The sequence below is a fragment of the Cololabis saira genome, chromosome 8 (genome assembly GCF_033807715.1).
Source record: "Cololabis saira isolate AMF1-May2022 chromosome 8, fColSai1.1, whole genome shotgun sequence".
Classification (NCBI taxonomy): domain Eukaryota; kingdom Metazoa; phylum Chordata; class Actinopteri; order Beloniformes; family Belonidae; genus Cololabis; species Cololabis saira.
Window position 1 is genome coordinate 18944088 of NC_084594.1, and position 13758 is coordinate 18957845.

The 13758-nt window shown below is 47.7% G+C and overlaps 2 protein-coding genes across 13 annotated transcripts in view; one reads left to right on the top strand and one right to left on the bottom strand.

Moving 5' to 3' along the window:
* Positions 1 to 7766, top strand: part of LOC133448459 (dedicator of cytokinesis protein 3-like) — a 246147-nt gene extending 238381 nt beyond the window's left edge. For 9 of the 10 annotated variants that reach the window (XM_061727004.1, XM_061727008.1, XM_061727005.1 and 6 more), the window contains 2 exons: positions 611 to 696; positions 2864 to 7766. In XM_061727004.1, the coding sequence (XP_061582988.1) occupies positions 611 to 696; positions 2864 to 3556 (779 nt within the window). In that variant the 3' untranslated portion in view covers positions 3557 to 7766. The remainder of the gene's footprint in view (positions 1 to 610; positions 697 to 2863) is intronic. The other variant, XM_061727013.1, reaches the window with a different exon arrangement.
* The window catches only part of LOC133448462 (butyrophilin-like protein 2), a 51649-nt gene continuing 45481 nt past the window's right edge, over positions 7591 to 13758 (bottom strand). Inside the window, exons 8-9 of one of the 3 annotated variants that reach the window (XM_061727019.1) lie at positions 8875 to 8970; positions 7591 to 8750 (exon numbers count right to left, since the gene is read on the bottom strand). In XM_061727019.1, coding sequence (XP_061583003.1) covers positions 8548 to 8750; positions 8875 to 8970 — 299 coding nt within the window. In that variant the 3' untranslated portion in view covers positions 7591 to 8547. Of the gene's footprint in view, positions 8772 to 8874; positions 8971 to 13758 lie in introns of all 3 variants that reach the window. The other 2 variants (XM_061727020.1, XM_061727021.1) reach the window with 2 other exon arrangements.

The following is a 13758-nucleotide window of genomic DNA, read 5'->3' on the forward strand; positions in this document are numbered from 1 at the left end:
CATTTCATCCCACCTTTTACTACTACTGTTACTACTGTCATTTAGCAGACGCTTTTATCCAAAGCGACTTTCATCTGAGACACACACCATGGAGCAGTTAGGGTTAAGGCCTTGCTCAGGGGCCTGAGGTGGTTCATCTTGGACGTGCAGTCTTGGATCAGCTTTAGCAGACAGCTGTGACTGTGTCTTTCTTCGTCTCTGTACCTCCAAACTCTCGACATGCTTCAGTGCCACAGACGTTTTGAAAAGAGGAGGTTTTCAGTTTGTAATTACACCAAACTAACTCTTCAGTGTTTCGTTTAATCAGTAAAGTTAGTTTGAAAGAATTATAAAATCAAAACCATCACATTTATCTTTTCAAACACTGTATTTTAGACCAATATCCCCAAACTCTTTTTTTTTTAACTAAAAAGCGCTTCAAACACCTCTCCTCCTCACAAACTCCTTCTCCTTACTGATCCAGGTTGCCCTCCGATTACCCCTTCTACCAACCTCTGCTTTTCCATCTTACACTCCCTACGTCTACTTCATCTTCTTCCTCTTTGTCCTCCCTTCTCTTCTGAAGTGTGTGTGAAGCACTGAGTCAGTCCTGCTGTGTCTCCCCCTGTAGGACAGCTCCTGTCGATGCACTTTGATGCTTTCCACCACCAGGTCAGCGACCTCCCTCCAGCTCTCCCCGCGCGCTCCTTAAGGAAGGTACCCTCCTCCTGCTCCTCCTCCTCCTCCTCCTCCTCCTCCTCCTCCTCCTCCTCCCCTCCACTGATGTCAGTCTGGATGATTGTTTGTCTGAATTCCTCAGGACAGTTGATGTTCATACGCTGGCATCTGTGTGCTTCTCTTTCTGTCCATTTTTGTACGTGTGCTTGATAGATTAGTAAACAGCTCCTCTGAGTGTCATTTCCAGCTCAGCCTCTGAGTAACTTTGACTCAGAATGAGGGCAAGACCGTTAAAAACTTAGGCTACATACACACTAGAGTGGTTTAAATTTAAAATGCTGTTTTAAGACGAAACCAAACCTCGATTATGTGGGAAAAACACTTCAGTCCAGACTAGATAAATCCTCCATGTCCACTGGGCAATAAACTTTGCTGCAGGTTGTTCATGTAGGGGGTTTTCCTCCAGCTTCAGGTAATTTCTGTAGTATTAAAGCATACTTTGGCTGCATTCAATAATTCATCTGATACCAAGAGCACTAAAGGGGGTCATTAAGGCTTGTCAATGTATATCTTAAAAGTAATATACATATGATTTAGGATGGCAAACATATTAAAAACTCTGCAGAAAAACAACATATCTGCAGCAGCAAATGAGAGAAAACTTGTGTGGGAGAAATTTTAGAGCAGTTGAAAGCATATTTTTTACATATTTAAATAGCATGAGTGACTAGTGATGGAACGTGTAATTTCACGTTAGATTTACTTTCATGCAAGTGCAACCCTGCTCACAAAAAAACCTTGGTAGGAGTTGAAGATGAGGAATAAAAACAGGTCAAATGTAACAGGTTTATGGTTGTCAACCACTGACGAGCTTTGATTGGAACACAGGTGTAATCAATACCTCCTATCCCGCTTAAAGATTACAATCCAACCACGGCAAAGTCAGTTAAGTAAAGGCATAACCATTATGGGTCATTTTTGTGATGTATGGATGGATGAGACCAAGTGTACATATGTAACTGCAGAACAACAGTGGAAGGATGCCAAACAATCTAATGGAGCCTTTAAGCACTTTCAGGCCACGAATGCAGCTCGTTCTAATCAATCACTGCAGCATCTTCGTCAATAAACAGACGTCATCATCCACAGATGTTTCCAACATATGTGTTCTAGGATGAAATTAAGCTTGTTTCAAGAAAGAAACCTTCTCTCAACCAGGTTGTGTTCACTGAGCACGTTGCCATGGTAACAGAGTATGATTTTAGTTATCCTCTTTCCTAAATTTCCATTATGTGACAATCGTGAATGGACTAACGTGTTTCCCTCATTCCAGGTTCAACATACTCAGTTTACACAAAATCCACTTTCTTAAAAAGATCCCAGGAAGCAAATATCCATAAACTACGTCATCATTTCTAAAAGCTTTTAGTTCCATCCTTCTAAACTAAACAGATAAGATCCACACTAATGTGAAACTGGTATCCACATTTCTACGTTATTACAGAAAGCCACGGAATCACAGCGGATCATTTCAGATTGTATAAATTAGTTTGCAGCTTAGATGTGAACAAACAAAAAACCTTTTAGAGCTGGTGAAGTACAGTAGTCTCATGCATCCACTTCCTGCTTTTCTCCTCCTTGGGTTCCCGGGCCCCTGTCACATGACTATTACCAGAGTGTAAAACTACAGATTAGCCCTAACGACAGCGTAAACAACAGTGTTGATGTTAATATGCAGGAGAGGGGATGCAGATCTTTTCCAACACAAAGTTGAGTCTAAACAAAGGGTTTAAAATGAAACCGTACTACTGCAGATGTAGCCTAAAAGTTACCGAACACACTCCATGTTGGACAGACAAACGACATCCTCCTTTTAATGCACTGATTCGTATTTATCTGTTGAAATGTTGACAACGAGCTGAATAGTAGACTTGGATTATCTCTCTGTCTTTCTTGTATGTTTTTCTGTTTTCTGATCGTCTTCCAGGTCTGTCTTGTTTCTCTCCATGGATTGTTTGATTTATTAAATATTTTATGAAATAGGTTTATTCTTGTGCTCTGTATAGGTTTTACGGCAAGGATGAGTGTATTTAAATCACAAAATTCATCATCAGATCATCACTTCAGACCTCGTTGAATACAATCCTGGTCTAACTGCTGTCATTAACCCTGCTCTCTCCCCCGTCTGCCTCTCTGCCCCTCTCAGTCCCCCCTGCACCCTATACCTGCCTCGCCCACCAGCCCGCAGTCCATCCTGGATGGCAGTAACTCCACCTTATCGGGCAGCGCCAGCTCCGGGGTCTCCTCCCTCAGCGAGAGCAACTTCGGGGGCCCCGCCTCGTCCTCCGACCCCCCGGCCAGCCGCACCGACACCCTGGAGTCCGTCCCCAGCAGCCAGGCCTGGACCACCGACCAGGAAGACCTGGACTCGCCGTATCAGCCCGTCAGGTACAGCGTGTCCGAGCCCGAAGTCCTGGACGGAGTCAAACCCCCACCCTGCCGCAGCCACTCCGCCCCGGGAGGCGTGGGCCCGGCACAGGCGGTGTGCCAGATCCAGGCCCAGGCTCCGGGTCCGGCCCCCGCCGGGGTAGCACCATCGCAGCAGCCCGACGGGCCGCCACACTCTCACCCGCACCAGCACTTCTACCACCACTTCCACCCGCACTTCATCCCCCAGCACCCGCCCCTGTACCACCTCCACGAGCCCCCGCCGGCCCTGCCCCCCAAACCCTACCTGAGGGAGGGCTGCATCCCCGAGGAGGAGCCCATGACCGGCCACTCCGGCCCGGCACCTCCCGCACCGCGGCCCATGCCGCGCAAGATCTCCCAGCCCATAATCGCAGCCACCAAGGACGAACAGGCTAAAGTGGCGTGGGAGCACGGCATCAGTGACGAGTGAGCTGAAACAGAACTCTTTTCTAAAGTAAAAAAAAAGAAGAAGAGTCGAACTGAAAGGATGATCCGAAGCAGCCAGAGCAGCCTTCAGGAACCGGAGAAGATCCGAGCCGTGAAGCTTAAAGTTCAAATAATCTGAACACTCACATCGTCCACGTTCAGTAACCCGGCAGAGAGTCCTCGACATCTGACGACGCTCCCTCCTCGTGTCACTGCATCCAAAAGCTTGAGTTTAGACATAATCTCCAGAAAACTGTAGCATTCTGTCTCATCCGACGCAACGGTGTCACCATGACACGTTTATTCTGATAGACCCTAAAACTGCACACATCCCACGCTATTTACTGCTTTTACTACCATTGACAACATTAATCAAACATAGACATACAGAGGGGGGGGGGTTAACTTAAAAAAAATAAAATAAATTGCACAAGAATTTTATTCTGTTGATGCCTCGCTCTGAAGGTTCAAGACAGAGAGCACTTTAATGAAGCAAGACAGCACCAAAATATGCAGGAAGAGGAGTCATACTCCTCATATAACTGTAGAAATATGATAGGATTAAATATAATGCAGATCAATCAAAGCAGAGCTGAGGATTATAGTTATTTAGATGCAAAATGATTATTTTCAGCTGAAAACTAAAGGTTAAAAACAAACAGAAAGTGAATAAAAAGGTTTATTTCCTCCACATGAGACAAACTAAGGCTCTGCTCCCACCCACGATAATAAATGACCAACGACAGCCTCGCTGCAGCTAATAAGTATTTTTTCAACAAAGTATATAGATAATGTCAAACAGTACACAGAGGGATATAGATATAATTTATATTTAATTCTTATATTAGCTGAAGGTTAAATTGATGTAGAAATATGCAAGATGAGTGAAATGAGAGCCTGCAGGAGCTGCTCGGGGAGACACGACATGCACTTGATGAAAACACTGGAACATTTTAACGTTGCAACGTCAACGATGAAGAAAAGCGATTCTGCAAAAGACTTTTTTTGTGCAGGAGATGTGAACCTGTAAATACGCTCAAGATCCATGTGCAAGGATGGTATTTATAGAGAACATTAACTTCGATAAATATATGCTTTTTGACTTTTTTTATGAAAGTAATGGACTTTTTTTTAATCAGGGTACTGTTTTGTATGCATGTTTGTTCGATGAAAGTTCGAGTTCGGACGGAGACTGTGAACAACCCACAGAGGTGAATTACTGGAAGCACCTGAGAAATGTTCTGCTGCGCACTGACGTCCTCGTAGTTTAGAAAAGTGCAACCATTTAAGTGTGTACGGATGTTAAATCTGCTAGATTGTTCTCAGTGACAAACGTGTTGTGAAGGATGTTTTAGTTCGTTTTAAATCGCTTTCGTTTTTTAACCAGCAGCTCAGATTGTTTGCACGCTGTCCTTCTAAGATGTTTTTGTCACTCCCTTCTTTGCTTTTGTTTTTGTTGGTGGACTGTGAACAGCTGTTAACCTTGTTTCCATCACAGCCGCTTCAAACAGTTACCACTTGTTCTCCCTTGTGGATCATGCTTTGGTTTTCTTTTTATAGTGAACCGTTACTTTAATTTGAGGTTTGTTAAACTTGTTTTTACTGTTAAATGTCCTGTCAGAGGTCTGGGAAAGCTCTGCGTTTGTAACCCGCATGGCATTAACGGCAGGCTGCTTATAGTCGGTTTCTCTGCCCCGCGCTTAGTTTTGACTCCATTTCACCATCTCTCTGCTGTAAATATTCAATCAGTTCATCCGCCACAGAAAGTAGTCCTAATATGGCGCGCCGGTTTGAAACTGCAAGAGGCAGATCAGTCTATTACATGTGTGGGAATCACCCTGGACGCTGGATTGGTGGTAGTGTTTCTGCAATTGGCCCCTTGGAGGGTTTTTGTTTTGTTTTTTAATTTGTCTTTTCCTGATTTAAATACTATTCTTTAAAAAGAAGGTAACAGCACTTATCCTGCATGATGTGATCCCTGACTTAACCAAACATGCACACGACCTGCTTGAAGTGAATAATATCTAATCATGTCTGTTGATGTGACCCATAATTGTGTCCAGAGCCGTACGGACACAGAAGTCCATTTCAGATATTTAGACTGGAATTCAGTATGTAGCCTGGGTCCCATTTACATGGAGGGGGGTGAGATCTCACCATCTGAGACGTCAGGATGAAATAAGCTTTATCTCTTCACGTAAGCGCTGAGCATCGTCCTCCCCGAGTAAAGGTGTCATGAAGGGAAGCTGGGTCTTTGGCTTCGTCTGGAGCGAAACCTCACCGTAACACAGGGTGTGATCCCTTCTGTTCCCAGCTGTTTGTATCCTGTACCAACGACCCCTCATTGGCTCACAAATAGGATGTTTTCTGGTCATGCTGAAAAAAGTGACACATGCCAGACGTGTCAGATTCTCATGCCAGTAATTTCTTGTCATGAACACATAAAAAAATGATGCCAAAATAAAATGGAAGGGAACAAATATTGGTTTATCTGTTGGTGGAAGTTCAGCTGATGCTGGTTTGATTTTCAGTTTGATTTGTTTCATCAGTTTACGGTTGGATCTGGTTGATGAGGCTGCTCTTTGATAAAAGTTTCACCAAGTTAAAGTTTTATGTCTGTTTTGTGTTTTCTTTTACACTGTGAGGTAAATTTGACGTGCTTTGAACGAAACAGAAATGCTTTCGAAGGTCAGTTCTGGTTAAAATGTTTAGCAATATTTACACATTTGGAAGAATCACAATCATCAACCAACTTGTTTTCTTCTTTTTACTTTAAGTGCATTTAAAATAGCTCGTTACTTCACTTTTTTACCCAACAAATCATTTGTTTTACTGAGAGCTTCAAGCCTTGAATACCTCTCTCTTCATGTTGGCCAATCTGTTTTTGGTTTGTTTTTTGTCCACCTTTACTTTGATGTTCTTGATAGAAAGAGTTTCCAGGTCTGAATCAGTGCTTTTAGTCCCAGTAAAGTTGAAACTCATAAAAATCTAAACTGATCTTCTGTTCATCACGTTCTTTAATTCTCTAGTGGATTCATCCGTCATGTTACTCCAGTAACATCTGGAAGTGCATGCACACGTTTAAGGACACGTTGAGGAAGAATTCACTTTAAAAGGCCATTTTATCATAAAATAATTGAATATATTCAGCATGTTTGACAATATTCTTCATACTTATCTCTAAACAGTTGATTAATTCAGAAATCTGAATATTTCTGTTCAACAAAAAAACTGCCATCAAACTGTCTTGAACTGTCAAAGTTCACGTTTTGATGCTGTTTAGTCAACATGATTAATGTAGATTAGAGGCTTTCACACATTTTTAGAGATTCAGCAGCAGGTTAGAAAGTAACATTTGTAAAAATGAACGCAGCTCAGTTTGTGCTGCTCCACCAGGGTTTGACATCATTAACCAACATGGAGACTCCAGCGGTAGGTTAATTTGAGTAAATCACTTTGTAAATGTGGTATCAACTATGCAAAGCCCATCCTTCTTTTTCCCTCTTTTTTCTGACAGTGAACATATTAAAAGCAGAAAGTTAAAATCACATCTAGTGTATTATAAAAAGGGATAATTTATAGCAGATGACTCAACTCTGTCTTTGATCAGTGAAACTACCTGACAGGAAAATCTTCTTTTTGCTAGTTACAGATTATAAACCAACATTTGTCTACTAAAACCACTGAACCAATCTGTTTGTGTTTGATCTGTCTAACAGATGAGAAAAAGGTGTTGAATTGTTTGTAGAAAGACAAAGAGGGAGCGTATTATTATGGTCATAAAGGAGAAATCTTCCTTTCATACAGATTGTGGTCTTTTTTCCTTCAACTTTCTGATATAAAACTGTTTTTGAGTCTATATGACAGCAAGCAGAGTTAACTTTGTCTAATGAATGATTAAACATTCGGGGCAGCTGACGGAGTTTTATTTTTATTTTGTCTTTTTTGCATCAGTGATAAATTCAGCTGGTCAGTTATGATGCTGGTTTTCATTTGTACAATGATTCTTTATTTTGTGTATATAAAAGTCTTGATTGTGTTAGCATGGGTAGAAACTGTGACGTGTATGACGGTAGGTGTAAATACTCAAGTTTTTCCTACTCACTAAACAAACTGCTGTGTTGTGGATTCATGATTAATGACAAACATTAAACAGTAAAGTTTTATTGACTCAGACTCCATTTGTGTGTGTTTTTTAATAAAACAATTGTAACCTGAACAGCCAGTACAAGTCAGATTTGTATACTTATTATATTTATTATAACCTCTGGACAGAACTGATATAAAAAACCCTGAAAAAAAGTCCCTTGCACAAGTTTTATTTTGTAAAGCGCACAGTTCCAACATCGATTAACAATTATAATTCAGCATGTCATATTTGTAACACCATGTTTTTATCCCAAAAATACTGATAACATTTTCAAAATAAAGCATTTAAGTCACATCAGGTAATTTATGCTCTAGAGCTAAGTACAGCAATATCTGTCGACATTTCCTTTGTGTAAAAAATATAAGCAGTGCTATAATTACTGAAATATTTACAATGAATTGATATAATGTTTTAATGTTTACATGAACAGGAGAAAACAAGCTGGTAGGTGTGGGTCTGATCAGAAGTGAAATATGTTCAAATTCCCTCAAGATTTAACAGTTTAACAGAAGAAAATAATTCACTGATTATCATTTGTCAGCATTAAAAGCCACCAGCAGCTCATCTGTCACTAATCTGTCCTCATGGTACTTTACATTTATTTCTACAGATATGAGCTTTAGCTGTATGTAGGATCCACAATAAGCCAACTGACAGGTGAAAGGTTGGATACTTGATGGTTAAAGTATACTTTAGGTTAGGCAATTGCAGCAAAACTGGGCATTTGTCCCCATTGTTTGCATTTTAAAAGGAGAAGAGAGTAAATACACAGAAAAATTCAAGTAACTTTCGTTTATGCTTCTATAAAAGATCCCACTCTGACTTTGTCTGCAACTTTAAGTGTCTCACAGGAAAGATGCAGATGAGCACACAAAGTTCAGGGCCCCACAAAGGTCAATCAGAAGCAGGATTTGAACCAGGGACCATTGCTCCTGTTTCATTGGGAATAAAGCATTATTATTTTTAGAAGTAAATCTTTGGTTGGTGAGAGACAAGAGGATGCAGAGGATACTGGTAGATGGAGAGGGATGACTTGCTGTGGCGACCCCTGAAGGGGGAGCAGATGAGACTTAGAACATGAGATAATAAAAAAGAAATATTGAAGCACCAGCATCAAGTGTATATATGTATGTATATAAAATTGAAAAACAATCTATAAAAAAGCAACTTACTTTTCACAGTTTTGTACTTGCAGTAATACCTTACTGCAAATCCAACAGCAACAAGAACAATACCAGAAATACCAACAATCCACCATTTGCAGAAATCTGAAAAAGATCACAAGCTGTTAACTCGATGATTAGTGAATTCAACACAAAACAGACTAACGTGTGTGTTCACTTCTGAAATTCAAAATCTGACATTATGTGCAGCATACAAGAATCAGGGTGTGTGATGTTGATCTAATTCTATTTCCTGGTTTTTACCTCACAGTTGGGTATTTGTTTTGGTCTCAATATTGAGTAGGGTGCGTCAATGTTACAGTGGACTCTGGATTTCATCACATTTACACGTTATTTTATGAAGACTATTGTCAGAGTTAAGTTCGGTTGGAGAAAGTATTAGCTGTTTAACAAGATCACTATGATCACTATGTCGTCTGTAGACAGTCTCAGTGCCATAGCCCGTGACCCTGTAAGATACTGGGCCTGTTTGGTGAGTAACACCAGGAATCGAAAGTTACGCCTGTAACTACGGTTCTATGAGTCCCGGATGACCGCCAGGCGGTGCTGTAAGCACTGGATATCTTCCCTCGCGCATGCGCATGTCGAGTACAATACCAACAATGTCACGTCACCCGTGACCCCTGCATGACCCCCGGAAGGGTATATCTTCCGGCGTCAGCATGGGATCAACTCCTAGAATCTTCTCGCGAGAGCACGAGGATTCGGAGTGACCGGCAGGCCTGGCGGTCATCCGGGACTCATAGAACCGTAGTTACAGGCGTAACTTTCGTTCTATTTCGTCCCTACTGACCGCCAGGCGGTGCTGTAAGCACTGGATGACGAATACCAACAATGTCACGTAGGATCCCGGTCACTTACCTCACTGACCAGGGGCAGAAGGACCCGGGAGTAGAACCACGCCCAATGGTTGGGGAGTGGCGACATTGATCCGGTAAAACCTGGAGAACGTGTCTGGCGACGTCCACGAAGCCGCTGTGCAGATGTCCTCCAGAGGCACCCCCTTCAAGGCAGCCAAGAAGCTGCAACGCTTCTGGTCGATTGGCACCTCACCCCCACTGGTAAGGGGCGGCCACTGGCCCTGTAGGCATGCTCGACGGTGTCCACCACCCAGTGGGACAGCGCTGTCCAGAAAACAGCACGCCCCCTGTTGGGGCCACCATAGCAGAGAACAAGCTGCTCCGACCATCGCACAGGCGCGGTAACATAAGCAGCGAGGGCCCGTACGGGGCACAAAGGGCTCGGCCCACTCTCTGCAGGACCTAGGGCAGGAACGCCACGTTCGGCCACAACGTAGCCCCTGAGCTGACTAACAGGGCATGTAACTCATCGACTCGCCGATGTCATGGCGAGGAGAAAAGCTATCTCCATAGAGAGCCACTTCAGGCCCACCCGGGCCAAGGGCCCAAAGGGTGGGGAAGAGAGGGCACCTAGCACCATGGGCAGGTCCCACACTGCTCGGGGGTTTCTATTTATGTTCATGTTCTGGTTCTCTGGAAAGCGTCTAGAGACAACATCTGTTGTATTAGACGCTATATAAATAAATTCGAATGGAATCGAAAACTGGGGCCTTTGGGCTCCTCGGGGGGGGGGGCGCAGCCTCAGAGCCCCCCCTGAGAGAGAGAAACCAGCCGGTGGCACCCCACGGTGGCATTCTCAACCAGGGCATGTTGCGACGAAATGACCGCCACATACACCCTTAAAGTGAACTGAGCACGGCCACCATCCAGGAGGGACCGAAAGGAACCCCAGGATCGTGGCCACGGGGCAAAGAACAGGGTCCTCTGCCCCGTCTGCACACCAGGCAGAAAATCTCCCCCATTCGCACTCATACCAGAGGCGGGTGGGAGGCACATGGGCATTCGAGATGCCAGCCCTGACGTGTTCAGGACAGCTTGACAACAATGGGTCGGGCGCCGCAGCGGCCAGACTCAGAGCCAAAAACGACGGGGTCGGGGTGCAAAACCTGAATCCCCGGCTGGAAAAGACGGTCCCTCTGGGGGGCGTCATGTTGTGTCGCAGCAGAGCCTCCGCAGCAGTGGAAACTGTGTTTCCCCGGTCGGAAGGGGGCCACCAAGAGGAGCCCGTGAGCCCTCTGGAGGACCCTCTGCAAAGGCGGCTTGCGCCGGGAGAGGAAGTCCGTCACCCGGTTCCTGTCTCCAGGCAGGAACATCGCCCGAAGGCCGGGCAGGCGAGGAGCTGTCCACACTAGGAGGCCCTGGGACACCTGCAGCAGCTGTGCAGAGTCGGGGCCCCCTCTGGTGGCCGATCAAGGAACAGTGGACACACTGTCCGACCGAACCGGCACGTGCCTCCCCCACAGGAGTTGCAAAAAATGTTAGTGTGAAGTGCAGAGCCCAGAGCTCCAGCACATTGATGTGGCGCGTGCGGACCCGGGAGGACTACTGATGACAGCCTCCCGGCAGGGAGGGGACAGCGCCTAAGGGCACACCCCTCAGCCGGAATGTCTCGCCTTTCCAGGGTGCAAGGGTATGGACACACCCGCGAAACCCTGACCAGCCTGCGCCCGTGCCTCTTGGCATCCAGGCGAGGCTGTCCAGCCACATTGCAGGGGCGTAGCGACAGCAGGCCCAAATGTATAAGAGGGGCAAGGGTTGCCACCATGCACCTGGTGAAAAAAATCCTCGATGACAGGGAGAGCCCGCACAGGAGCACCCTGAACCGACAACGGTGGCCCCGGTAGGCGAGCCCCCGGAACTACCGGTGACGTGCCGCGACCGGCACGTGAAACAAGCGCCCTGTAGGTCCACAGTTGCAAACCACTTCCTCCTGACCAACGCAGAGCATCTGCTGTGGTCAAGCTTCCGGAAGGGCAGGACCTTCATGTATTCGTCGAGGTCCCTTAGGTCCAAGATGGGACGACGTCCGTCGTCTCTCTTGCTGACGAGAAAGTAGCTCAAGTAGAACCCCCAGGCCGCGGCGGGGGGTCCACCGGCATGATGGCGCTCTTGGCCAGTAGGGCGGGCAACACCTGAGCCCGAGCCGGAATGTTTGCCGGGTCTCTGACGATGGTCATCTCAACCCGGCCGGAGGTAGGAGGCCGGTGTCGGAACTGCAATACGTACCCCTGGGCTAGGGTGGAAACCACCCGGGCCCCAATGAGCAGGCAGCCCAGTAACCGAGCTGCTGCCGGAAAAGTAGCTGACGACCGGCTCCGTGGCCTTAGCGCCGTCTCCCCCGGGCTCTGGACGTCACGGGGGGGCGACAGTCGGGATCAACGCCCCGACGCTGGTGGGACGGTCCGCGCACAGGGGGGCGAAAGTCACCAGCAGGCTGACTCACAGACCGCTGAAAGCCGCGCCGGCCGCCGTGGGCAGGCGGCCGGGGGCGAAGCCCGGGGCCGGTGAAGGGCCTCCCGGTGTACAGAAAGCGGCCGCACCCCTGTGAAGGTACACCAGCCGCTGCCTGGTCTCATCGGCCAGGGCGGTGCGGTTCAGAGCTTCCAGGGCAGTTGCCCCAAACAGCTCCCCCGGTTCTGCCGGTGCCTGACGAAGAACCCTACGAGCAGTCTCCGTCAGGGGCGACTGCGCCAGTCAGAAATGACGGCGCGTGCGCACCAGGGTGGACATCAGCCGCCCCAGTTCCCTCGTTTGGGAGGCAAAAGCCTGTAGGGACACATCACACAAGTCCCGTGTGGAATCATCCACCTGTGCATCCTGCAGGGAGGTGGAGAGAGCCAGTAGCAGATGAGAAAGGGTGTTCCCCAGCCGGCCGATGCGTGCCGCTGTTTCATAAGCCTTACAAATATGCCCATCAGTAACCCTACTCTGGGTAGAGGGGCACTTGGGATCTGGCTTCAGAGCCTCATCAGGAGCCACTATCAGTGCTTGCAATGGAGGGCTCGATGGGGGGGGGCATGTGGTGGAGACCAGCCACAGCAGCGTCCTCCATCGCCGTCAGAGCACGGTCATCAGCCGGCTGTGACATCTCTCCAGCATGAGTGCAGCTCCCTCAAAAAATCCGACGAAGACGGAATGGTGAATTCCACCGGAGAAGGATTGCGCCTGTGGAAGGCGCTAGAGGCCACCTCCGCACGCGGTGCATCCGGCTGCAAGTGTGCCAGGGCAGTGCGGATAATGCTCTGCACGGAGGAACAAACCGTCCCCTCCCGAGAGCTCTGGGCAGATGAGTGCGAGGAGAACCCCGAGCGCTGTGAGGCCGGGTCCCCTGATGACACGTTGAAGTGGCTCGCCGAGGCTGCAATGGAGATGGCGTCCTCCGGCAGCGGCGGTGGCAACCCCAGAGCAAACTCTGGCATGGCAGGTTCCACCTGGCCAGTACCAGGTTGCAGATTGAGGAGGAGCGCCTTCATCCGCTCCATGTCGGCAGCCAAGCGATCTACCTTCGAGGAGAGCTGGCTCGTCATCCGCCGTCGTTTGGGGGCACCCCCACTCTCTTTGCCGATCGCTTCAGAGAAGACCCCGGCTGGGATGAGGGGAGGCAGGCCGACGGCTCCGGCTGCTCAGGGCCCAGGCACGACACGCAGAGGTCCTGGTCATCCGCAGGATCCAGGGCGGCCATGCACCCTGGGCATGAACGCTCCATCACAGCAACCGGTGCGAGAGGGAGCGGACACGCTGCCGCCGCCACGGATGTGCCGGTGGGAGAGGGAGCGGACGAGCTGCCGTCACCACGTAGGTGTCGGTGGGAGAGGGGAGCGAAAACGCTGCCGTCACCACAGCGAGCACGCTGCCGTCACCACCAATATGCCGGTGGGAGAGGGGAGCGGCCACGCTACCGTCAGCACGGATGTGTCAGTGGGAGAGGGAGCGGACACGCTGCCGTCACCACGGATGTGCTGGTAGGAGAGACGAGTGGACACGCTGCCGTCCACACGAATGTGTCGGTGGG